This window comes from Camelus ferus, chromosome 2, assembly GCF_009834535.1.
Source record: "Camelus ferus isolate YT-003-E chromosome 2, BCGSAC_Cfer_1.0, whole genome shotgun sequence".
Lineage (NCBI taxonomy): Eukaryota > Metazoa > Chordata > Mammalia > Artiodactyla > Camelidae > Camelus > Camelus ferus.
The window spans coordinates 38,070,585-38,098,281 of NC_045697.1; the positions used below are offsets into that span (position 1 = coordinate 38,070,585).

Sequence of the window (27,697 nt, forward strand, 5' to 3'; positions counted from 1 at the left end):
CATGGTCATAAATTTAAGGATTTTTCATTCAAGCCCCTAAATAATAGACTTTAATATCTACTGATGTAAATTAAATGAAATCTCACGGTGCTCTTTCATCATTTTCATTCATAGGCCTCTTTGGAAGTGAGCAGGCCACACAGAGGACTTGGAATATGTTCGTTTTTGTCCAACAAGGATCAGAAAAAGGATAAACTACAGAAAAACTTAAGGGAGTTCAGTACAAATTCCGGTTTTGTCGGAGGCAATGAATATTCAGAAACAGCTGTAAGTTTTTATAATGACATATAAGCTATAATTCTAATATAAAAACGAAATAAAATAGATCTATGTATAAATTTTCTCATCTCTGACTATAAAGGCAGTGACAAATAAAGTATTCCATATACTAACACCTTAAAGCTATTTATTAAGTATTTCTACTTGGTATCATCATTATCACTGTTTGAACTACTAGTGTCGTCATAAATAGAAGTGTTTCTAATTGAAGATACCATCACATCCACAGTGCCTTTTTTGGGATTTTCTTCCAAATCAGTCTGTATTGCTCCAACTTCTCCTAGCTTCCATTCAAGTTCTGCAATAAATAGCCCATTAAATCAGATAAAAATCTTGGAAAAAATGAAAGGAAGAATTTTTCATCTATATGAAATAGAAGTTGACGCTAATAAAGTTAATGTGGAAATGATATATTTAGAACTGGATTATAATGAATGTACTACAATATCAAAATATACATTGGATACAGCAAAGTTATACTTAAAGGGAGAAATTATGGTTAAAATGTTTATTTTAAAATGCCTGAAAATAGTGCTTTGAAAGTTCAAATCAAGAAGCTAGGAAAAGAACAATAAAGTAAACCCAAGCAGAGAGAGGGATATGATGAAGAGAATTCTTTAGCAAAAATAGAAAAACAAAATCAGTAGAGGTGACGAACAAAATCAAAAGTTGGTTCTTTGAAGAGAGTAATAGACACACCTCAGGCAAAAATGATCACAAGAAAAGTAAAGAAATCAAATAATATAAAGAATTTACATGGGGCATAACCAAGATTTTAAAGCCATAAGACTACTATGAAAAAATTTATGCCAATAGTTTTGAAAATTTTAAAGGGAAAATTTCAACAAAAATGTGAATTACAGAAAAATATCCAAGAGAGAAATCTGAAAAGAACTGAATGGATAACCAAAATCCCCCATCCTGGCAAATTCATGGTTTTGTTAATGTATTCCTAAGTACTATACAGATGAACAGAACATTTATGAAGAAAATTACAAAATACACTTATGAGGAAAATTACAAAATATATTACATTACATAATGTAATACAATTGACCCTTGAACAACATACATTTGAATTGCAGGGGTTCACTTACATGTGGAATTTTTTCAATAAGCATACTACAGTGCTACATGTTCTGTGGTTGGTTGAATCCACAGATGCAGAACCGCAAATACCATGGGCTGGCTGTAAAGTTATGGGCGGACTTTTGACTGCACAGGGGTCACTGCTCCCAACCCCTGTGTTGTTCTGTTCAAGGGTCAACTGTATATGCATACATAAATACATTACATTTATGAGGGAAATTACAAAAAACATAAAAGAAGACCAAAATAAATGACAAGCTAAATCTCGTTCATGGATAGGAACAGTCACTATTATTAGGATATCAAGCCTCCAACAAGTAATCTATAAATATAATGTAATAAGTTAAAAATGGGATTTTTCACAGAACTTGACTAATTCCAACATTTATATCAAATTCTGAAAAATATCTGCCCCACTAGAGGCAACTAGATTGTTATAAAGGTATAGTAATTAACACAGTGCTGTACTGAGGGATAGACAAACAGACCAGTGGAACACAGTAGACTTCTGAAACAAATTGAAGCATTTTTGGAACCATGAAAAGTGACACAGGAAACATTAAAACTCAATGGGGGGAAAACACCTTATATACATTAGGGTGGTTACTATTAAAACACACACACACAGAAAATAACAAGTGTTGATGAATATGTACAGAAATTAGAACTCTTGAGTACTGTTGGTGGGAGTGTAATGGTGCAGCCACTGTGGAAAACAGTATGGATATTCCTCAAAAGATGAATGTAGAATTACCATATGATCCAGCAATTCTACTTCTGAGTATATACACAAAAGAATTGAAAGCAGGGACTAAAACTAATTATTTGTACATCCACATTCATAGCAACATTATTCGCAATAGCCACAAGGTAGAAACAACCCGGGTGTCCATCAACAGACTAATGGGTAAACAAAATGTGCTATAAAAACATACAGCAATATTAGCCAGCCTTAAAAGGGAAGGAAATGCTGATACACACTACAACATGGATGAACGTTGAGGACATTATGCCAAGTGAAATCAACCAGTCACAAAAGGATAAACACAGTATGATTCATTTATGCCAGGTACTGAGAGTAGTCAGATTCAGAGTTAGAGAGTAGAATGGCGGTTGCTGGGGGGGGGGGGGGGTAGGGGAACAGGGAATTGTTTAAGGATGTGGAGTTGCAGTTATGCCAGATGCAAAGGGTTCTAGAGATGGATAATAGGGATGATAGTACAACAGTGAAAATATACTTAATGTTACTTAACTACATACTTAAAATGATTAAATAAAATAACTTATTTATTTATAAAATAAGTCCCGGGTATGTAATGTACAGTAGAGTAAGTATAGTTAATAATATTATATATATTTTTTAATGGTTAAAATGGTTAATTTCATGTTATGTGTATTTTACGACAAAGTTTTTTAAATATAACAATTTAAAAAAGCATGGACCAGGCGACACTCTATTCATGACAGTGATTGCTTAGTGAGGCAGGGAGGGGTATGGGACTAGGGATGGAAATATAGGTAACCTCAACTGTATCTGTAGTGTTAATTTCAACAATAAACAAATAGCTGAGCTGACAAACGAACAAAGGTTCTTATTTGTTATTTTTGGTAACAATTGCATAATGTTTGCTGTATTATTGTCTGTACTCTTATGTATTCTTTTAAGTTAGATGGATAAGGTACAAACTGAAAAAACAAGGTGGTAAAACAAAGAGCAGACTTAAAGACTGGGAGAAGGAAAAGGGAGTCATTCTGGAACAACTAAAGTACTGGAGGTGAGGCCAAAAACAGCTGTAGTGGAATGAGAGAGTGAAAGCAGTGCTGTTCAAAGTAGCTGTTCACAATGGCTTTAACATGATAATAAAAGAAAAAAAGTGTAGTACTGTAGAATTAAAGCAGTTCTAAGAAATGACTAGATGAAAGATATGGCCTTTGAACTATGTTAGGAAGTAAACATTATTAAAGAAGGTGAAAATATGAAGCCCTATGCTGTGCACTATGAAAAAGAAAATAGTGGTAGACATAGTCCTTGTACCTGTTAGAGAGACAAAACTGAAAGGGAATTGACTAACCAATGATATCTGATAAGACACGAAATAAGTTGTATAGGGAATGTATGCTATATAAATTCAGGAGAGAAGATGAAGACAGATTATAAATTGGTCCAGAATCACATAATGGAATAAATGGAAACCTAGGGGACCCATAAAGAAATAGGGTTTGTAAGGAAGAATAAAGAATGGTAGGGTATTTCAACTAGAAGAAAAGAGTATGAAACAAAGTACAAAGGCACAAATGAACTGTGTCTGGGGTAGTGAATGAAGACTAGCCTGGCTGGAGCAGAAACTAGAAAGCATTGAGAAATACAGTTGCATAGGTGTGGCTAAAAATCTCAAGCAGATGATTTTGAATTTTTTATTTGAAACAGTGAACCATTAAGGATTTAAGCCAGTAGGTGTTATGCTAAGAGTATTATTGTAGGAAACTTATTCTGGAGGCATATAAAAAGAAACTAGAAACAAGGAGGAAAACAACTTACGTTTTATGGAAATAAACTTTTATGATATTTGTTAATTTATAGAAGTTTTCACCTTTTTTTTACAAATTTTGAAAATAACATAATTACCTTCTAGCTTGAGATTTAGCCCTCCACATTCTATAATTCCAATGAATTTGCCTTCTATCTGACCATTTTTATAAACAAAAATTGTTGGTAAACAATTGTCATGGTAGTGTTGAATACAGCTGTTCACGATGGCTTTAAGAAATTTAGTTTCAGGAAACTTTCTTGCTAGAAGACTAAGATGCTGGTTAACCAACAAACACATTGGGATACTAAAAAGAGAAACAGTACATACAACATTTTAAAAAAAAAACAAGACAACTTATCTCAGTCTAATAAAATAAGTGAAACATCTCCATGACAAAAATATATCTTTAGATATCCTTTCAATACAAGAGCATATCAACTGTCATCCTCTATTGTTACCTTTAGTAATGATGAAATAATGAGTTCTCTGATTTTTGAATTATTTTATTTTAAAATTTATTTTATTATTATTATTATTTTAATGGAGGTACTGGGGATTGAACCCAGGACCTCGTGCCTGCTAAGCATGCACTCTACCCCCAGCCCTACCCTAGAGTAATTTTTATTACAAACATTGTTATAGCCTAGGAAGCTTGCTACCATGGTAATTTGATGCCTAGCTGAGGTTGACCACATCTGACTTAGCATCAATTTAATTGAGCCAGTTTATAGAACGCAAGAGGGAGGGAGGAAAGAGAAAAGAAAAAAACTGGACACATTTAGGGAAATCTTTAGCAATTCTGAATTGAAACAAGAGGATCCCAATTCTTATCATCATGGGTTTATTTCCACATGAGATAATCACATCCAAAGTTCTTATTTCAGACTTCTTTGAATTCTTTTACTCTAACAAACTTCATCCACCCTTTTCTCTGACATGCCATGTCCTGTTCCCCATTATCCAGAACTATTCCTCATCAGAAATTTAAAATCAATCGGAAATGTAACCCAAACCTGCAATTCCTCCTGCTCTATCACTTAACTCTCATTACATTCATGCTCTGATTAGTCCCTTCTCTTCCAGTCTATCACTCACGCACAGCTTTATCAAATTCTTTCAAAGCTAATCCTCTATCCCACACTCCTTCCATTTCCTATGGGGTCTTCCTCCATTTGTTATTCAGCTTCCCTACTCTCCTGTTCTCTTAATCTTTTCTTCTCCACTTTACATAAACATATCCAAGTTACTACATTTTTTAAAAAGTCCCTTCCCATTCTCTCCCCTTCTAATGACTACTCTCTCTCCTGGTCACAGCCCAACAAAAAAGATAAAAACCTCTATGCTCTGTTTACTTCCCTTCTTGAAAAACTCTCCTTTTTTGACTTCTTTGATAACACTTTCTATTAAATTTCTTTTTATTCCTTTGACTTCCTTTTTCTGTTTCTATGCCTCCAATGTAGATATTCCTTATAATTATGTCCTGGACCCTCTTCTCATCCTAGACACATTCACTGGGCAATCTTATCCATTCTGATATCAACAGCTGATGAACTTAATCTCCCCTCTGCCCTCAACCAAAAAAAAATCTGATCTTTATCCATATTTTCTTTAAAAAAAAAAAACACCTAAATTCGGTAGAAGTGTATCTCTCCTTTGTACTCACTTCCTCATCATTTATATGGAGCATATTTGAAATAATAGTGTATGAGGAAAGAAAAACTAGTGTGCACTCTTAATTAGGGAAGATACTTTGATCAGACAAAATTAGTGCTTTTTTCTCTTGTACTACTTTGTATGTATTTTCAAAATATATATATATATATACACATAATGTTTAAATGGCCTCTTGCACTATACCATAAAACTTCTTATTCTGCTTTGTATCCTCAACTCCTAAAACCTGTCACACCCACAGTCGAAGGTGAAGCTCTTGAAGGTGAAGTAACTAAGTGACTCACACCAGGGCATACTGCCTATTCTAGGCAGGTGGTGATCCTCCTGGACTTTGTCTACCTTTTCCCTCTACACCTGTTTGTGTCAACTGCACATTTTATTAAAATTAGCAAATAAATAAAAGTGCAACAGGAAAAATAATAGTTCTTATGAAAATTAAATGTGTACTCTGGAAAAACTTAATAAAGGTGAACCACTGAGGAAAAAAATGTTTAGTTCATTGTAGATCAGACAGATATAAATGATCAGGGAAGAATACAGATTTCTGCACTCCAATTGCTTTGCACGTATGTTTGAGTTCTTGCTCCATTTTAAACACACCCTGATAATGGAAATCAATGATAATGTATTAGGTTCTTATCAGCACCTGGGGAAAGACTTTGTATATTTTTTTGTTGCTTGGACTTTCTTTACCAATTTCTGGCTTTTTTATTTAATATATTTGCTTACCTTATTTCACACACACACACACACAAACCCAAAAAACAAAACTCAGCACACTGGATATAGAGGGAACACACCTCAACACGGCAAAGACCTTATATGACGAGCCCACAGCTAATATCATACTCAACAGTAAGAAGCTGAAGCCTTTCCTCAAAATCAGGAACAAGACAAGGATGTCTCTTGCCACTTTTATTCAACATAATATTGGAAGTTCTAGTGAGAGTAATTAGTCAAGAAAAAAATAAAAAGCATCCAAATTGGAAAGGAAGAAGTAAAACTGTCACTATTTGCAGATGATGTCATCTTATATATAGAAAACTCTAAAGACGCCATCACAAAAACTGTTAGAACTAAGAAACAAATTCAGTAAAGTAGCAGGATGAAAAATCAATACACAAAAATCAGTTGTATTTCTATACATTAATAATGAACTATCAGAAAGAGAAATAAAGAAAACAATCCCATTTATAATTACATCAAAAAGAATAAAATATCTAGGAATAAATTTAACCAAGGAGGTGGAAAACATGTATTTTGAAAACTACAAGACATTAATGAAAGAAAGTGAAGAAGAAACAAATAGATATTCTGTGCCCATGGATTGGAAATTAATATTGTTAAAATGTCCATAATACCCAAAACAATCTACAGATTCAATGCAATCACTATCAAAATACCAATGGCATTTTTCACAGAAATAGAACAAATTCATCTAAAGCTTGTGTGGAACCACAGAAGAACCAAATAGCCAAAGCAATCTTGAGAAAAAAGAACAATGCTGGAGACATCATGTGCCCTGATTTCAAACTATATTACAAAGCTATAGTAATTGTAACATTATTGTATCGGCATAAAACAGACACAAAGATCAATGGAACAGAATAAAGGGTCCAGAAATAAATACCCACGTATATACGGGCAATAAATTTATGACAAAGAGCCAAGAATATGCAGTGGGGAAAGGACAGTTTCTTCAATAAACAGTGTTGGGGAAACTAGACAGCCACACGCAAAAGAATGAAACTTGACCGCTACCTTACATCATACACAAAAATTAACTCAAAATAGATTAAAGACTTGAATGTAAGACCTGAAACCTTAAAACTCCTAGAAGAAAACATAGATAATAAACTCTTTGACATAGGTCTCGGAGATGATTTTTTGGAATATGACACCAAAAGCGAAAGCAACAAAAGCAAAAATAAAGAAGTGGGACTACATCATACTAAAAAGCTTCTGCACAGCAAAGGAAACTATCAACAAAATGAAATGGCAACCAACTGAATGGGAGTAAATATTTGCAAATCATATGGCTAATAAGGAACTAATATCCAAAATATATAAAGAACTCATATAACTCAATACCAAAAAGCCAGACAATCTAATTTAAAAATGGGCAGATCTGAATAGACATTTTTCCAAAGAAGACATACAGATGGCCAACAGGTACATCAAAAGATGCTCAACATCATTAATCACCAGGGAAATAAAAGTCAAAACCACAATGAGCTATCACTTTACACTTGTTAGAATGGCTATCATCAAAAAGACAGGAAATAACAAGTGTTGGGGAGGATGTAGAAAAAAGAGAATGCATGTGCACTGTTGGTAGGAAGAAAAATTGGTGCAGCCTCTATGGAAAACAGTATGGAAGTTCTTTTAAAAACTAAAGATAGAGCTACTATATGATCTAGAAATTCTACCTCTGGGTAGTTATCTGAAGGAAAAAACACTAACTTGAAAATATATATGCACTCCCATATTCACTGCAGCATTATTTACAATAGCCAAGATATGGAAACAACCTAAGTATCCATCAGTGGAGGAATAGATAAAGAAATTGTGGTGTGTGTGTATATATATAAAATGAAATATTATTCAGCCACTAAAAAGAATGAAATTTTTCCAATTTCTGACAACATGGATGGACCTCAAGGACAATATAATAAGTGAAATAAGTCTGACAGAGAAAGGCAAATACCACATGATCTCTCTTATATGTGAAATCTAGAAAGAGAAAAAAATGCTCATAGATACAGAAAACAGACTGGTGACTGTCAGGAGTGAGGGGGATGGAGGGTAAGGGAAATGGGTAAAGGGAGGCCAAAGTTAAATATATATAATATATATAAATAAATATATATATTTATTCAAATATGTATATTCAAAGTGGGGAATCACAAAAATATCTTTTTTAACTTAAATATTTTATTTTCATCTGACATATATAAACATACATTCATTTAGTAATCTTTGATATTGGCTCATGGGTTGCTCATTGGAGTTCTCTGTAGCTTTTTTCATCTAAACTACACCATCAGGCATTCATTGTCTTCTGTATTTTCATAGTTTGGCACTCAAACCAAACATCTCCCTTTCTTCTACAACATCTAATAAGTAATCAAGTCATATTGATTCTATCTCCTTATCTTATCTCCTCCTCATCTATCCTCTCCTCTATTTCTCTGCTGTCTTATTTCTTACCTATCTTATCTGAGCAGCATCAGATTGTCCTAAATGGTTCCTGTGTTCCAAGTTTTGGTTCCCCAAATTCATTCTAGACTCTGCTGACAAAGTTAGCTCAGCATGAAAATCTCATCATGGAGCAAATGCTCTTCCCTCAGGCATAAAATCCTTCAATGGCTCCTCACTGCCTTCAGGACAAAGTCTGGGCTCCTACACATAATTTTAAAGGTTCTCCATGGTCCAGCGCCTGCTGATCTCTCCTGCAACAGTGTCTGCCTGCTAATACTATGTAAAGTCCTCCAAAGCAAGATGATACCACTTATGTTTGTACCTCGGATTGAGCTGTATACTCCACCCAAAATACCCCATTCAGCCTGTCTGCATCCTCCAATTCCATAAACTTGGGGAATCTTAATTTTTGAGGCCAACATCAAGAATTAAAGTTCAGTACTTCCATCCTCCAAGGGTAGAGCTTACTACACCCTCTTCAGTGTCTTTACTCTGTATAGAATTCAAACATAGACCTAAAAGATGTTATTATTACATTTAATTGTCTCCCTCTACTGCACCAACATTTCTTTAATGGAAGAGGTAGATGTCTTAGATGTCTCTGCATCTCCAGCATCTAGAAAATCCCCAGAAATCCTCTTAATACTAAGTGATGTTATTTAACGATTTATGGAACAAGAAACTAAGAAAAACAAAGTAAATGCATTGTGCTTAATTTACATTTCAGAACACACGTATATCATTTCTTTTGATAATTATAATCTGCTACAAATCTAGATACTGCTTTATTTTAGTGGATGGCATGCTAAAAGTAATATTAGAAAAATATGTACTGCCTAACTTAAGTCTGAAATGGTTCTACAAATACACACACACACAATCACACAAATACAGCAAAATGTTCATTGTTGAATCTACCTGGCTGGTATTTAGAGTACTCACTTTATCATTCTTTCTACTTTTCTGTGTGTTTCAAATTTGTCAAGTTTTTTAAAAATTAACTACCAAGAGTACTTATTTTTCTAAGAAGTATGACAAGTTCTTTCAATTAGGCATGAAAATATATTAAAGTGCTTAATTTAATCCCTGAAGCCAATGACTCTATAGATATATTAAATTTTCTTTTTTAAGTTGAAGTATAGTTAATTTACTTTATTTCTTTTTCTTGATTAGTCTTTTTATATGCTTTATACAACATTAAAGCCAAAAATATGTATCTTAAAACATTAGTATTGAGCATTTTGCAAAAAAAGCTATGATAATTACCTTGATCTGTATAGATGAATTATAACCCACACATCTTTTTCTGCATTTGTGACTTCATTCACATACTGATTTCCAGAAATTTCTCTTAATTCCCCAAATTTTTGTTTTTTCTTAAGAGCTTTCCATTCCTGTAACCGCTTTTCTCTAATTAAAAAAATGAAGTTAAATTACATAAGAAAATTGTTATATTCTTAAGGCCATTCCCATATGCAATAACAATTTAGAGCAATGGATGTAATGCTAGTATGTATCAAACACTTTAAATGATGATAGAATAACTATTAATGGCCTTATCATGCCAATTTCTCTTTATTATATGGGAATATGTATTATCATGGGTATTGCAAAGTATAAGAAGTTAGTTATTGACTATTTTTATTTAATACTAAGTCTTAATCATATCAATATAGTTTATTTAGGCATTGGGCCAACAAATTCTCATATACATTATTAAGGGAGAATATACATAATAATAATAACTAACATTTATTGAGTACTTACTATGTTGCCAGGAACTGTTTTAAATGCATTACATTAACTAATTTAATCCTTGAAAAACTTTATGAAGTTAATACTATTATTTTCCCCATTTATATGCTCTTAACTATCATGCTGAGTTTCAGTTCAAAGCCTTTGTGAATATGTATAGTTACTTATTATAAATTTATTGCAGGTAGAGAGGTGGTAGAGAAGAACGATTACTCTAATATCAGACTAAACTGGGTTTAAATGCCATCTCCCACTTATCAGTAGTGTGGACTTGGGCCACTTATTTAATCTCTTCAAGCTTCAGTTTCTCCCCAGTGTGAATAATACTAATACAGACTTTCATGGGATTGGTCAGGATTAAATGTAAACATGTAAATTTCCTAGCACACAGTGAGTGTTCAATAAATGTTACCTAGTTACTTCATCTATGGAGAATCTTAAAACTTTGTTAAACAACTCTCTCAAAATTTACATACTTTGATTTAGGTGTTGAATACTTGAACTCATGAAGTAAATCCAAATGGTTTCTGACACATCTACAAGTATCTCAAAAAGTTACTGCTCTGTATCTCTAAGTTATCTGGGAGCACTTACTCCCCTTCTTTCTGTGTGTATTAACAATATTTTCCTGTTTTCTGTATTCTTGATCCTCTGGCATCTGGGACTTTGCTGATCCTGGAGAGGCTGCCCCTCCCAGGAGCAAGCTAATTCCCAAAGAGAGGTAACACTCACCAGAGAGCACATTCCTCAGATATAAACCAACCAATCCAGAGCCCAGTCCCTCAGCCACCTCCTCTACTTGGGCTGAGCCCCTACCCCCCTGACCAAATCATCCCTGGGCCAGGTACCAGACAACCAGAGATAGACACTATAGTCCAGAGCCTGCCAAAATCATACAAACTTGCCAGTCCTAAACCTGCTTACCCTGCCTAGCTTGTCTTTCCCACAGAAACTACATAATGGCTCATGTCTATGTTATCCCCTCACTCCTCCTGCCTCTTAACCAACTCTGGTGCTTCCCATTGTGGCCCTGCATTGTGGGGCATGCCCCTACTCTTGAGACCTGAGAATAATAATGGCAGTTATATCCTGATCTGTTGATTTCACCTGAATACATACAAAATTCTGAGTGTGTTTTAAAACACACTCAGGTGTGTTTTCAGATCCTCTGAGTAAATACCACAGGGTCCTTATTTCCCATATTAGAAACATGTCCAGTAAAACCACTCACTTTATATAACAAGTAATCCAAGCAAAATTAAGCCTAGAGGAGAATGTCAAGAATAGTAACCCAAGTCTAGGGTCCTCTCATTGTTCTCAAACTGAAGTCCTTCAATTTTCCCTTTACTGGCCCAGATATTCAGAACTTACACATACTCCAGTCTTTGGGTAGCCCTATTTTGTTTGTATTGAGTATTTTGCATCACTGTCATTAACTTCCTTCAGTTTGATCTCATTGGCTTAATATCTTTCAAATTTTTCAAAGTTTTTGTTCCAGTGATGGCACAATGCCCCACTTAATGGTGCAATCAACTACTTTTCTTCGTCCTCCTCTCCTTCACCTTCTCTTCCTCATTTTCCTTTGTTATTTTCAGTGGAATTGGGCAGGGAAAGACGTACATACCTGGGTTAGTTTTGCCATCAGGAAGTGACAAAGTGTTCAATGGCCTGCATTTTTCACCTAACAATCATATCAGTAGGGATTCAGTTGCATAAACAGAAAGCCCTCTAGCTATTTTAAGCAGCAAGAAGCTTAATCTGAGGAAATAAGGGCTTTACAAACTCAATGGAAAGATGAAGGAGGAGGCTCCAGACTTGGCTACTACGAATGACTCCCAGAATGACATTGCAAAACTGGTCTGCCAAGGGAACCGCTTTCTCTGCTGCAATCCAGAAACTGGGGAATCTGAAACTAATGTTCCAATAGTGTCCTAATATCAGACTACTCTAGGGGTCAGAAAACTGCTGGAACAACTATTGTCTCTAGAAACTGTCGACTGAAATAAATGCGCATCCTGAAAGTTGAGAGTTATATTTTATTTGGTGGGAGGACTCTAGCCGGGATGACAGCCTCTCAGATCGCCCTGAGGGACTGCTCTGAAGAGGTAGGGGAGGAGCTAGGATATATAGAAACTTTTTAACAAAGGCCAGGTAGTTGGAACAATAAAAGATTATTTGCTATCTTAAGAAAAAAAAGGCATCTCAAGTTAAAGAATTTAGTGCTTTTCTATGTATGGGAGGTAACAAACATTTGGGCTCATTGAATTCATTCCTTTGACAAGCATCTAGCTATCTAGGGCCAGTATCTTGTCCTTTATTATTCTGAGTCCCCTCAGGGTGCACCATTGTGAGTGGCTGCAGAGGCTGGGCTGCAGGCTTGTCTTCGGAGGCTGGGGGGTGGGGGGGAGAGTGTGCTGCAGTGGCTGACTTCAGCATTCTTTATTTACCTGATATGGTTTGCAGTATTTTTTATTCACAGAACCTATCTCTTCAGCAAAGACTGGAGAAAATATTTGCAAAAGACATATCTAGTAAAGAATTGTTATCTGAAATATACAAAAAACTCTAAAAAGTAAGAAGTCAACAATACGAAAACAATCTGATTTTTAAAAATGGGCTAAAGATCCTAACAGACACTTCATCGAAATAGATGATGACAAATGAGCATATAAAAGGACGTTCCACATCTGTGGCATCAGGAAAACACAAATTAAAATAGAGACCACTACGCATCTATTAGAATGGCCAAAATCTGGAACACTGGTAATACCAAATGCTGGAGGGGACTGAAGAAACAGGAACTCTCATTCATTGCTAGTAGGAATGCAAAATGGTTACAGCCACTTTGGGAGATAGTTTGGCAGTGTTTTTTTTTTTTACAAAATGAAATATACTCTTACTGTATGATCCAGCAATCAAGTTCCTTGGTATCTACTCAAAGGAGCTGAAAACTTACATTCACCCAAAAATCTACACACAGATGTTTATAGCAGTTTTATTCATAATTGCCAAAACTTGGAAGCAACCAAGGTGTCCTTCACTAGGTGAATGAATAAATAAACAGTGGTACATCCAGATAATGGAATATTATTCAGTGCTTAAAAAAAAAGTGCAGTCAAGCCATGGAAAGACATGGAGAAACCTTAAAAGCGTATTACTAAGTGAAATAAGCCAATCTGAGAAGGCTATATGATCCCAACTGTATAACAATCTGGAAAGGCAAAACCACAAAGGCAATAAATATATAAGGGATTGGCAGGGGAGAGGGATGAATAGGCAACCCACGGAGGATTTTTAGGGCAGTGAAAAAACTCTGTATGGTACCATAACAATGAATATACGTCCAAACCCAAGAATGAACTGTAATGCACATTATGGACTTTGGGTGATTCTGATGTATCAATGCAGGTTCATAATTATAACAAATATATCACTCTGGTGGGGAATGTTGGTAATGGGGGAGACTATGCATGTGTGGGCACAAGAGGTATATTAGAAATCTATACCTTCCAGTCAATTTTGCTTTGAACTTAAAACTGCTTAAAAAAGGGGGGGGGGTGGTCTTAAAACTTTTTGTTGTTGTTGCTGTTTTGTTTTGGATTTAAATGGGGAATTTGCTTTAAATCAGCAATATCAAGATGACTACAGAATTTTCTCTTAAGGACAAGTAAAATTTTAAAAGGCTACAGGTCCCTTTTTCCTTAGATCCGAAGTGACAACAGATATTGAAATAATGCCAGAATTTGATGGCAATTAGAGTTGTACTTTTGATGTGGAATATACAAGTAAAAGAACTTCTGTGTATAATATCTCCCTTTAATCTCTGTGGCAGAGACCATTTGGGTTGTCATCAGCACAGCTTCTTCCAGGACTCACAAGAAGACTGCATTTGCCAGCTTCCCTTGCAGTTAGATTAGGGCCATTAGACTGGATTCCGTCCAGTGGAACATAGTGAAAAAGGTATGTGCATTTCTATGACTTATCCCTGAAATGTCCCACCCCATCTTTCATATTGTCTTCCTGGTCTGCAAGCCTGGACGTAAAGGATTCTGAGCTGATGAAGCTCCACATGAAAAGAGCCCAGATCCCTAGTCATCACCTGGAGGAGAGCTGCCCAGAAGAATTATAAGACATACATCCCCTGTGAGTGAGGAACTTCCCTGTGTGAAACCACAGATCTTCTAGCTGTTTGTTCCAGCAGATAGCATTGATTATCTTAATAAATTCTGCTGACATAAATGATTACATCAGTAGGTTGGTGATCACTGTACAACACTTGCATACTTTGAAAAACCCTAATAATTCACTGTATCTGATTATTTTAAAATACTCTTTACTTGTTAATATTTCTTTTAAGATTTTTGCATCTATGTTTCAAGAGTGATATTGATCTAAAGCAGTATTTATCAAGTTGAGGCATGCGGACATCCTATATGAGAATCACTTGAGAATGGCAGGTTCCACAGATGTGCATATTCCTGAGACTCAACCTGAAGTTCAGTAATATTAACTCTTAGTGCTGGTCTCAGGAATATGCATTTTTAACTTTATATAATGGACGTTTATTAACATTTACAGTAGTTAAGAGATCCCAGATGTATGCATCTTCCATCAATAATTTCTATTCATGGTCAATCTTCTTTCATGGCTAACCCCATTAGCTCCCCCTTTCAAGGGCCCTTCTGAAACAAATATAGGACATCATGTCATTTCATCTGTAAATATTTCATAATACATCTCTAAAAGATGAGAATGTTTTAAAAAATTTAATTCATACAGCATAATCATACCTAAAACAATGGCAATTCCTTAATATATTCAGATATTGTTCAAATAATCCTATTATCCATTTAATAACTTTACTTAATTGTGGTAAAATATACATAAAATTTACCATGTTAACCATTTTTAAGAGTTAAGTTCTCCAGTTTTTAAGTTTATTTATTCAAATGCAGATCTAAATTAGATTTATAGAGTGGCTATTATATCTCTAAAATCTCATTTAATACACAGATTCTTTTCTATCTGTTTTTCCCCTAGAAATTTCTTTGATGAAGGAAACCAGATTGCTTGTCCAAACTTTCCCACAGCCTGAATTTAGCTTAATTCACTATCATGAAATCAATTCACACAAGAAATCTAAATTTTTCGTAATGATGCTAGGTGATTACTTTGACTAACCAACTTAAGTACTAGCCTTGTCTGATTATGATAATAGTATCATATTATCAATAATACAACAATGTTACATGTAGTAAATTAGTAAGCTTGCCATCCCTCTAAAAACAGAAATATCTATACCTTGAAAAGTAGAGAAAAATCAGCTACACAACAAATTTTAAGACACAGGTGCTCTTCTCAATTATATTTTTCTATCTCTTATTGAGTCTATTTCAGAAATTATTTTTTCATTAAAAATCATATTTTAAAAATGATGTATATGATAATATATTAAATTTTCTCCTGTGTCTGGCTTCTTTAATTCAGTATAACATTTTTTAATTTCACCAAAGTTATTGTATGTATCAGTAGTTTGATTACTTTCTTACAGAGTAGTATTCCATTTCATGAATACATTACAATTTGTTTATTCATTTACTTTACTTTAGTCATCTTATTGATGGACTTTTGGGTTGTTTCCAGTTTCTGGCTATTCTGAATATTCATGTACAAGTCTTTGTATTGATTTATACTTTCAATTATCTCAAGTAAATATTCAGGAATATAACTGAATGTAACTGGGTTATATGTTAAATGTATATGTAACTTTAGAAGAAACTGCCAAACTATTTTCCAAAGTGATCATATCAATTTCTCCACAATCTTTAGTTTTAAGCTGTAATATAATTCATATACAATAAAATTAAACTATTTAAAGTATATTATTCAGTGATTTTTAAAATATTCATGAAGTTGTGTATCTATAACCACTAATTCCAGAATTTTTTTTATTGCCCCAAAAGAAACCCTATATCCATTTACAGTTACTCCCTCGTCCTCCCTCTCAGGCCCTGGAAATTAATAATCTGCTTTCTGTCTCACAAATTTTCCTATTCTGGATTTTTCATATATATAGAATCATATAAGATGTGACCTTTTGTCACTGGCTTCTTCCACTTAGCATAATATTTACAGGGTTCAGTCCTGTTGTAGCATATGTCAGTTCATCATGTCTTTACATGGCTGAATAATATTCCATTGTATGAATATACCACATTTTGTTTATCCACTCACCAGGTGATGGCCAGTAAGTTTCTTTGTACTTTCTGGCTACTGTGAGTACTGCTGGTATGAACATTCACGTACACATTTTGTGTTCTCAATTCTCTTGGGTATATATAACTATGGGTGGAATTGCTGGATCATGGTAATTTTATGTTTAACATTGGAGGAAATTCTGGACTGTTCAAAGCAGTGCACCATTTTACATTCCCAACAGCAATGTATGACTGTTCCAAATTCTCCACCTGCTCACCAACACTTTTGTTATTTTCCTTTACTATAACCACCCTAGTGGGAGAGAAGTGGAATCACATTGTGGTTTTGATTTGCATTTCCCTAATGACTAATGATATTAAGCATCTTTTCATGTGCTTATTTTCTATTTGTATACCTTCTTTGGGAAAATGTCAAGCCCTTTGAATGTTTTTAAATTGGATTATTTAGTTTTTTGGTTGTTGAATTTTAGAAGTTCTTTATACATATTTTATACATTCTTTATACATTCTGGTTAGTAATCCCTTATCATATATATAATTTGCAAATAATTTCTCCCATTCTGCAGGATGTGTTTTCACTCTCTTGATAGTGTCCTTTGATGCACAAATATTTTAAATTTTGATGAAGTCCAATTTATCTATTTTTTTCCCTTTGTTGCCTGTGTTTTTGGTGTCATATCCAAGAAATCATTTCCACATCCAAGGTCATGGACATTTCTCACTGTGTTTTGTTTGAAGAGTTTTATAGTCTTAGTTCCTACATTTGGGTCTTTGATCTATTTTGAGTTAACCTTTGTACATAATGTGAAGTAGGAGTCCAACTTTATTCTTCTGCATGTGGATATCCAGTTTTCCTAGACCATTGGTTGAAAAGATTGTTCTTTCCCCACTGAATGGTCTTGACACCCTTGCTGAAAATCATCTGACTGTATATGAGATGGTTTCTTCCTGGTCTCTCTACTCTATTCCTTCAGTCTGTATATCTATCCTTATGTCACTATAACACTGTTTTGATTACTGCTGCTTTGTAGTAAGTTTTGAAATCTGGAAGTGTTAGTCCTCCAATTTTGATCTTTCTCAAATTACTTGGTTTCCAGGATCTGGATGTGTTTCTTTTTATTCATTCTGCCAATTTCTGCCTTTAATTGGAGATTAATTGGAGTAATTTAAAATCCATTTACATTTAAAGTATGTAATGTAAGTGTCTGACATTAAGCTTTTGATTACTGAGGCATTCATTTCAAAAGACACCCATCCTCCTTGAAACCATATTGCCAACTGTATGACACAGCTACTAGCAAAACAACCAGATAAAGAATTAGGCTTCCCCACCCTGTGAAAACGCTTTCTTTCAGAGAGCCCTTCATAACCTAGATAAATGACCACTTGAGTGACCCCTCTTCTCCCTTCCTGTGCCCTAATTCCAGCTCTTCTGCTCTAAACTAGCCAAGAAAGAGTGAACCCATGAAACCTAGATATCCCATCAATGGACCTTAATAAAGGTACAGCCCTCCTCCCCCTCTCTAAGACCTGGCTGAGTGGCTCTCAGGCACATTGTGTATTCTTCAGGACTTGTGACGAATAAATCTTGTTCCTCAAACTTCCCTGACAGTTTCTTGCTGAAGTGCATCCTAAAATCATAGTAAGAGTCACAATAACCAGTCCAGCCACAGCTATGAGTCACATAGGCCCAAGTGAGCACCTCAGGCATTCCTAGCATACAGCATCACTATCAACATGCTAGAACTGAAACAACAAAGTAATTACTGAAAAAGAAGGACTGATTTCTGCCATTTAGTTATTTTCTGTATTTCTATGCCTTATATGCTTTTTGTTCCTCAATTATTTCATCATTGCTTCTTTTTGTATTTCCATATTCTAGTTGATTTTTGTGATACTCCATTTTGCTTTCCTTTTCTATATTCTTTTAGTTTTTTCTTAGTGAGGATTTATTAAAATTAGTATCTTACAATAACCCACTGTGAATAATACCAACTTAGCTTAAACAGCATACAAACACTGCTCTTGTACATCTCCATCCTTCCCTCTTTATATTGTTATTGTTACAGACTACATTGTTATATATGGTGTGTCTACTAACATCAATTTATAATTACTGTTTTATGAATTTGCCCTTTAAATCATATGAAAAAAGGAAGTTAAAAACCAAAAGTACAGTAATATTGGCTTTTATATTTACCTATATTGTTACCTTTACCTATGTTATTTATTCTTTACATAATTTTGAGTTACTGTCTAGTATCTTGTAATTACAGCCTAAAGGACTCCTTTAGCTAATTTTCAGTACAAGTCTAGTAGTAACAAGTTCACTTAGATTTTATCTAGGAATGTCTTAATTTCTCCTTCATTCTTATAGCATAGTTTTTTCAGATATGGAATTCTTGGTTGACAGTTTTTTTTTTTCTTTCTTTCTTGCAGCCTCCAACATTTCTGATGAGAAACTGGCTGAAAGTCTTATTTTAAGGGATGCATCTTTGTGTGGGTCTCTGAGTTTATCCTGCTGGGAGTCCATTGAGCACCCTGGATTTGCAGATTTATCTTTTGTTAAATTTGGGAAGTTTTCAGTCACTGTTTCCACAAATAATCTTTCTGCCTCTCTCATTTTCTTTCTGCTGGGACTCCCGTATGCTAGCTAGTTCACCAAAAATGTACCACAAGGCCAATTAGGCTTTGCTCAGTGTTCTTCATTATTTTTTCTTTCTGTTTCTTAGACTCAATACTTTCAATTGTCCTATCTTCAAATCATCTCTTTCTTCTGCTGGTTCAAATCTGCTTTAGAAGCCCTTTAGTGTATATTTTAAGACAACTATTGTACTTTTTAGTTTCAGAATGCCTTTTTGGTTCCTTTTAATAATTTCTATCTCTTTATTGCTATTCTCATTTTCTTCATATGATGTTTTCTTGTCTTTGTCCATGGCTTCCTTTAGCTCTTTGTACATTTTTAACTAAGTTGCCTTAAAGTTTTTGTCTGGTAAGTCTGATATATTGGCTTTCCCAGTATATTTTGTGTTGATTTATTTTGTTCCTTTAAAAGGGTCATACTTCCCTGTTTCTTTTTATGCCTTGTGATTTTTCAATGAAAAACATTTGATTCTTATAATTGATAACTCTGGAAATCAGATTCTTCTCCTGCCCCATTTTTTTTTTTTTAATAGGGTGTGCCTGCATCAGGGATCAGCCTGAGATGAAAGCATAAGGTCTTCTTAGGTCTTTTCTGAGCCTCCACCTTTCCCAAGGCTTTCTAAATTCCCCCCATATATATGGTTGTTCAAAATGTATATCCAAAATCTAAAAAAAAAACCAAAAAACAAAAAACAAAAAAACAAACAAAAAAACCAACCAGAAGCAAAACACAGATAAAGCTCCTTAAAGTCCCTTGGAAGCCACTTGAGCCAGTGAGGGTTGACACAATGGTTGCTGCTCTCTGTGCCTGCACCTCTGCATTCAGAAGCAAAAATCTGCAATCAGAACACAGAATCTTGATATTTGAGGACAAAGTTCTCATTGCCTACCCTGGCTCCAGCAAGCTGTGCCAGAAACACAGGTTGCTGTTGAAACAGCTGCCTGCCTTGGGGATGGGGGAATAAGGATTGAAATCAACCAATACTAACTGCAATTTATCAGCCAAGCTTCATCCTGCAAGTATTCAAATAGACTCCAGAGTTTCAAAGCCATTAGTTCAGACAGTTTCTGCAAGTACAGTGTTGCCTACGTGGAGAGATGGATTCCTGGAGCTTTCTACCTCTGCCATTTCTCCTGGTATCAACCTGGCCAGTTTTTGTTAGAAAATCTCTCAAATTTGGGTTTCTCTGATGTATCTTATGATTAAATTGAGGCTATGCATTTTTGACAAGGGTAACATAGAGCTGATGTGTCCTCATTACATCATATTAGGAGTCATTTGATGTCAACATGTTTTATTGGTGATATTAATCTTGGTCACTTCCTAAAGACAGGGTCTGCCAAAATCTACACTGTAAACTTACTATTTCCTCCTTTATAATTACTAAATATTTGGGAGTGATACTTTGAGATTATGCAAATATCCTGTTTCTATTTAAACTTTCACCCACTCATTTTAGCATCTATCAGCAGATCTTGTCCATAAGGTATTATTACTGTGGTGTTCTGATGGTCATTTTTCTATTTTTCTCATTCCATCTACACTTATTAATCAGAAATCTTCAGTGAAGAAGAAGTGAATTTGTTTATATATTCATTTACTTATCTATATCACTTTGGGCTCAAGGATAATTATTTTTATAATCCCATATTACAATTATTTATTTTGTTGTTCAAACTGTTCTAACTCTGGCCATTGTAATATCTTTTTGTTTGGCTCCTGTGCCTTAAAAAAATTTTTTTAGCACTTCCTTAACTTTCAGATACCACAAAATGCCCCAGGCTCATACTCTTCTTTTTCAACTCTCACTGTGGAATAAAGCAGTCCTCTAAGGAACACTGGCTCCTTTTGTCGGAGAACAGTAATATGAAACAATAACTGAGTGCTGGGTGTACTCCTTGCTACCAGAGGATAGCTGCTTCTAACCCAATAAACTGATTTTTTTCACGTTAAATCTACCTTGGATTCCTGGGACCAATCTCACTTGATCTGGATGTATTATTCTTTTTTTTTAATTGCTAGACTTAATTTGCTAATATTTTGTTTAAAAATTTTTATGCTTACATTCATAAGAGATATTTTTCTGTAGCATTCTGTTTTTAGTATCAGGATAAGTTGGGAAATCTATGCACTTGTTCTAATTTCTGAAAGAATTTGTTTATGATTGATAATTAATTATTCATTAAATGACAGAAACTCTTGACATACATCATGCTAAAAGGAAAATCATGGCCCTCTTTTTACTGGCCTTCTATTGATATTTTCTACTTTATGCATATATAACTTGATAAAGTTCTGCTATATATTATTGAAGAGTTTTTTGTTTAAGCCAAGGCAAAAAGATCAGGAAAAAAATCCATCTTACATAAAGTGAGTTAGTTTTAAAATATTACTTAAAAATTAGTTTTGTTCTTTTTAAAATATATTCTATAGACAAAATAGGGCTTTTTCTTATTTCATTCTTACAATATTTCATTCAAAAACTCATAAATTATCCAAATAAATCACTGTACCTATATATTTCAATGGCTTTCAAATCTTCATCATCAAATTCATCTTCTGCTTCCTTCAACTGTGCAAGAGTCATCTTTTCATATGGTTTAACTAAAACAAAATAAATTGTAGATAATTCAGTTATTTAAAAACTAATTTTACTTTATAGTCACATGTCTAGAAAAAACAATATATTACATAAATGGAGATCAAGAATATCTTTAATTTTGCAGTTTCTCCAACAAACAAAGCTATATTGTGGCTGACTGCTTCAGGTTGTTTAAAGTGTTATTTAGTCCCTCAGAGTTCACAGAACTATCAGACTACATTTAAAATAGATGCAAAAATCAATTAGGCTTTACAAATTTAATTTTCCCAAGTACCTGGAAACCTTGACAAGTAATACATCCTATATAGAATGATCAAAATAGAGGTAATCACAAGGTAGAGAAACCCCACTAGGTTAGATACCAGGGCATGTCGGCTCTGATATTAACTAGCATGTAATTTTCAACACATGAATTAGGAATTTTAGGTGCCAGCATCCTAATTTCAAAAGTACGGGTGGGATTTATATTAAAGTATTTCTAATGTCTTCTCTCTAAGTTCATGAAATGCACTATCACTATTATAACTGTATTATTCCTTTCATCCAGCCCACCAAATACACAACTATACCCATTGCTTCCTTCTGCAAACGTAAAACCATTTCTTCAATTTCATCTTTTGGCTCTTCTTTTGGAGGAAGAATGCCAAAATCTCTTAAAATTTCATTCCACTCTGTATCTTCATTTGGATCCTATATTAAAAAAAATAGAAAATCTATTAGCATAATTGTGCATTTTAATATGTGTAAAATTGATATATTGCATTTCCTATGTAATTGTTCATGAACTCTACAGATACACTAGATCATTAGTTTCAAAGAATAGAACAAAATGGCCTACTTTTTCCCCATTTCCCAGTACTAATATGACTATATACTTTGATAAACAGAATGTATCCTCTACTCTTAAAGTTATGTATATATCAAGTGTTAATGAAGAAACTTGTATAAGTCATGGAAAATTATTTGAAGACTGTAGTAGGTAAAACCAATCCACAGCATGCAAATACTGTTTTCTTTTTCTACATAGGCATTCAAGAACTCCAGGTGAACTTGCTTCTTTTCAGTTATATCGCTTCATGGGACTCTTACTCACAAGTTAAATCTTAGAAGAAGCTAGGAATCTTTTCATAGTTCAATTTCTGTCTAACCATAATTTCCTTCTATGAAATTTAACCTTGTTTTCTTTGTTACTTAGGCTTTGATGTTTTATTTGCTGCTCTTCCTGAAGTTGTTTGTCACATATTAACTATTGTTTTGAGTGAATACTTTGGCAAACAAAGGATAGGATGGCCTTGAATGATTGCCACCTTTGGGTATTCACAACCTGCATAATCCTCTCTCTGATTATGGGTGAGAACCATGACATGCTTCTAATCAATAGAATAAGGCAAAGGTAAAGGAGTATCACTTCTGTGATTTTATTCCATAAGACTAATTCCCATCTTGCCAGTACTCTCTCTGACTTGCTGGCTTTGATGAAGTAAGCTGAAATATTGTGAGGCTGCCATGGAGACAACTATGTGACAAGGAGAATGTACTCAACAATCAGCTAGAAACCGAGGTTCTCAGTCAAATACCTCCAAAAAAATCCTGAATTCTGCCAACTACCATGTAAGTGAACTTAGAAGTGGACCCTTCCTCTGTTGTACCTTTAGATGCACCCCACCTCTAGCTGACTCTTTGTGGAAGACTCTGAAGCAGAGGACCCAGATAAGCAATGCTTGGACCCCTGACCCATAAAAACTGAGATAATAAATGTGTTATTTTAACTCACCAAGTTTGTGGAAATTTGTTATGCAACAATGCATAAATAATACAAGTATCATCTTATTTCTCCTCTTCATTCTATTCTTTGGCCAAAGTTTTGGATTTTTATTCATACAGGGTCTTTTACTGGTCTCTCCATCCACAGGATCTTCTGATCCCCATTCTTTCTATATGTCATAACAATTAAAAATCACCACCAGCAGGAGTTACGCATTTGGTAATGTCAGACTAGATATTTTGGATCAAGCCTTTTACTGAGAACAGCCAGTAAAACTGGACAATATAGATGAAAACCAGTTTGAAGCCACTGGAGAATCAATAAGGCAGTGAAAAGAATTATGGCAAGAACATCCCAGATGAAAAGGAGATCCAGAGAGAGCAGCTTTATGTTTGGGTCCATTGCCCTTGGGTCAACTGCCAATTCTGGAAGAGGTCAGGAGGTGGAGAAATTGAATAAAGGTCCACAGATTTGAGTACTGTGACCAAGGACAAAAATCAAAAGAAAATGATAACTAGGAGATTATCATTTATTTGGAATTTAATTTAAAAAATTCTAAATGACCTTAATGTCAAAGAAGAAATCACAATAGGGATTTAAAAGCATTGGGAATTGAATGATAATAATAAAGCCACATACCAAAAATATGTGGGCTGCAACCAACGCAGTTCATAAAAGGAGTTTTTTACCCTTAATTTAACATATTTGAAAATGAAAAAGGCTTACAAATTAAAATACAAGCATCCAACCTAAAAAGTTGGTAAAAGAAAACCAAAATAAACCAAAGGTAAAAGGAAGGAAATAATAAAATAGAAATTGATAAAAGAAAAATTTAATATATATAACAGAGTAGATTAACAAGGTCAAAAAATAATTTTTAGAGAAGACAAATAAATTAATTAACACTTGCCAAGATTGATACAGAAAACTGAGAAGGTACAAATAACCAATATTAGAAACAAAAAGGGGAACACCTAACAGAAAAAGAAAATCCTGTTGTGTTTTGCTCATATTTTTTTCTACTTCGAAGTGGAAGCTTAGATCATTGACTATAAACTTTTCTTTTCTAATATAGCCACTTAAAGCTACAAATTTCCCTTTAACAAAGCCTATAGCCACATCCTACAAATTTTGGTATGTTGTATTTTTATTATTATTCAGTTAAAAACATTTCTAATCCTACTTGTGATTTTTGCTGATATTTTTATTTGGAAGAATGTTGCTTAATTTTCAAATATTTGGGGCTTTTCTAGGTATCTTATTAATAATTTCTAACTTAATTCTGCTTGGCCAGAAAACATACTTTGTTAAAGTTTCCATTTTTTGAAATGTATTGCCTTGTTTATGATCCAAACTGGGCAATTTTACCCATCATTTACTTTATTTCTGCCCTCTATCTTTCCCCTCCTAGTTTGTTACATGTTAACCATGCATTCCTTTAATACATGGTTAATCCATTTAATAATGTCCCCTCAGTCCACTGGATCTCTATTGACTTTTAATAGTTTTCTATCTGTTCTTAAAATTGGATACTTCCTATTGATGCATCTTCAAGTTCCCTGACTCTCCTGCCATCTCCAATCTGCTATTAAGCCCATTCAGTGAATTTTTAAATTTCAGTTGTTGATATTTCCAGTTCAAGAATTCCCATATGATTATTTAATGACTGCTTCTAATTCTGTTAACATTCTCCATCTGTGAATTCATTTCCTTTAAGTCCTTGAATATATTTATAATAGCTGCTTTAAATTCCTTATTGGCTAATGTCAACATCAGAATAATCTCAGGATCTGTTTCCATTGATTGCTTTCCTTTTGAGTGTGAGTCATGTTTTGAATATGGCTTTTTTTTTTCTTGTCTAAATTTTATTGAATATTAGACATTGAGGATGACACATCATAGAAATTCATGACTTTTTATGTTCCTCTGAAGTGTGTTGACTTTTATACTTGCAGGCAGTTAAACTTGGCTAGACTCAACACCAACTATTACAATTGAAATGGACAGCAGCCGAAATTTCAGATCAGTTCAGTTCTTTCACCTTCTAGTGGTTGCTTTTTGCCAGGCTTCCTGGGGTCTCCCACATACATATGAAGTTTAGCTGACAATTAAGGATTTGTGTGGATTTTTACATAGGATTTAAGGATCATCCCTTCTGGATTACCTTCCTTTCTGAGACTTCCTCACAATTCTATCACTCTACCAGCCCCAAATTTTGCCCTCCAACATCCCCGGTAAGATGGTGGTTTGCTGTCACCCACTGCCATATAGTTGTAAAATGCCCTCAACTATATCTAATCTTTTTAACCTATTGTGGTAGTTTAAAAATATCTTCACAAATTCTTTCATACTCTTTTTGAGAGGTGAAGCTTAATCTTCCTTCCACTGAGTATAGGCTGAACCCAGTGTCTCATTTCTAATAAACTGAAAACACTGTGTGATTTCCAAGACTCAGTCGTAAAAGGCACTGCTGCTGCTTTTTCCTCTCGAGTCTCTCTCATCACTTGCTCTGAGGGGACCAGTGGCCCTGTTTTGAGGACACTCAAGCAGCCTATGTTAATCTGCTTGGGATGCTGCAGTAGAATATCACAGACCAGGTGGCTTAAGTAGAAATGTACTTTCTCACAGTCCTGGAGGCTGGAAGTCTAAGATCAAGGGGCCAGCAAGGCTGGTTCTGGTAAGAGTTCTTCTCCTGGCTTGTAGGAGGCCATCTTCTTGTTGTGTGCTCACACGGCCTTTCCTCTGTGTGTGTGCAGAGAGAGCACATGCTCTAGTGTCTCTTCTTCTTTAGGACACCAGTCCAATCAGAACAGAACCCCACTCTCATTGCCTTATTTAACTGTAATTACCTCCTTAAGCATCCTGTCTCCAAATACAGTCATATGTGGGGTTATGGCCTCATCATACAAATTTAGGGGGAGACACAGTTCACTCCAAAATACAGCCCTATTGAAAGTCCAAGTGGTGGGAAACTGAAGCCTTCTGCCAACAGTCATGTCAGTCAAACTGGAAGTAGATCCTGCAGCCCCAGCTGACATGTTGATTACAATCTCATTAGAGACCCTGAGCCAGAACCACCTTGGCTAAGCTTCTCACAAATGCCTGACTCCCCAGAAACTATGAGATAATAAATACTTGTTGTATTAAGCTGCTAAATTTCAGGATATTAGATATAGTACCTGTCCATTCAGATTTTCTGGGGTTTTTGTTGTTAGTTTGTTCTTTCTTCTTTTCTCTTTCTTTTTCCTTCCTCTTTTTTCTTCTAGAAATCTTTTTATCTATAATAATAACTAATATTGTTTTCTTTTTTTTAATTGAAGTATAGTCAGATTACAATGTTGTGTCAATTTCTGGTGTATAGCATAATGTTTCAGTCATACATATACATAATATATTCATTTTCATATTCTTTTTCATTATAGGTTACTACAAGATATTGAATATGGTTCCCTGTGCTGTACAGTATAAACTTGTTGTTTATCAACGTGGTAGTCAGTATCTGCAAATCTCAAACTCTCAAGTTATCTTTTCCCACCTCCATTCCCCCCGGTGACCATAAGTTTGTTTTCTATGTCTGTGAATCTGTTTCTGTTTTGTAAATAAGTTCATCTGTGTCTTTTTTTTTAGATTCCACATATAAGTGATATCATATGGTACTTTTCTTTCTCTTTCTGTCCTGCTTCACTTAGAATGATGATTTCCAGGTCCATCCATGCTGAAGCAAATATCATTATTTTATTCTTTTTTTTATGGCTGAGTAGTATTCCATTGTTATTTACCACTTTCTTTTTTTTCAATTGAATCTCAGAACTTCCAGCTGGAAAATTCTTTCAGCCTGAAGTACAACCTTGAGAATTCCCCCTAGCCTGCTAGGGCATTATTCTCTCAATTACATTAAGCATGTTTTTATTTTGCTCTTTTTGTAAAAATAAGTTTTCT

General features: G+C 34.5%; 1 protein-coding gene across 1 annotated transcript; it reads right to left on the reverse strand.

Moving 5' to 3' along the window:
* Positions 1 to 93: 93 nt before the first annotated feature.
* Positions 94 to 26,796, reverse strand: PDCL2 (phosducin like 2). Its single transcript, XM_014552940.2, has 6 exons — positions 26,608 to 26,796; positions 22,563 to 22,683; positions 21,905 to 21,995; positions 10,041 to 10,184; positions 3,995 to 4,203; positions 94 to 577 (listed from the first exon to the last, which is right to left on the reverse strand). The coding sequence occupies exons 1-6, from the start codon at positions 26,794 to 26,796 to the stop codon at positions 420 to 422; spliced, it is 912 nt and encodes a 303-aa protein (XP_014408426.2). The 3' UTR covers positions 94 to 419.
* Between the last annotated feature and the right edge of the window lie 901 nt (positions 26,797 to 27,697).

Bases quoted from the DNA above. Each gene is read 5' to 3' on its own strand.
- PDCL2 (XM_014552940.2), bottom strand. From the start codon at position 26,796: ATGTCAGCTGGGGCTGCAGGATCTACTTCCAGTTTGACTGACATGACT. The intron at 22,684-26,607 runs GTAATTACAGTT...TTTTTAATATAG, and splicing joins GAGACAGGATGCTTAAGGAG to GATCCAAATGAAGATACAGA. The intron at 4,204-10,040 runs GTAATTATCATA...TTCTCTTTTTAG, and splicing joins ATTCATCTATACAGATCAAG to TATCCCAATGTGTTTGTTGG.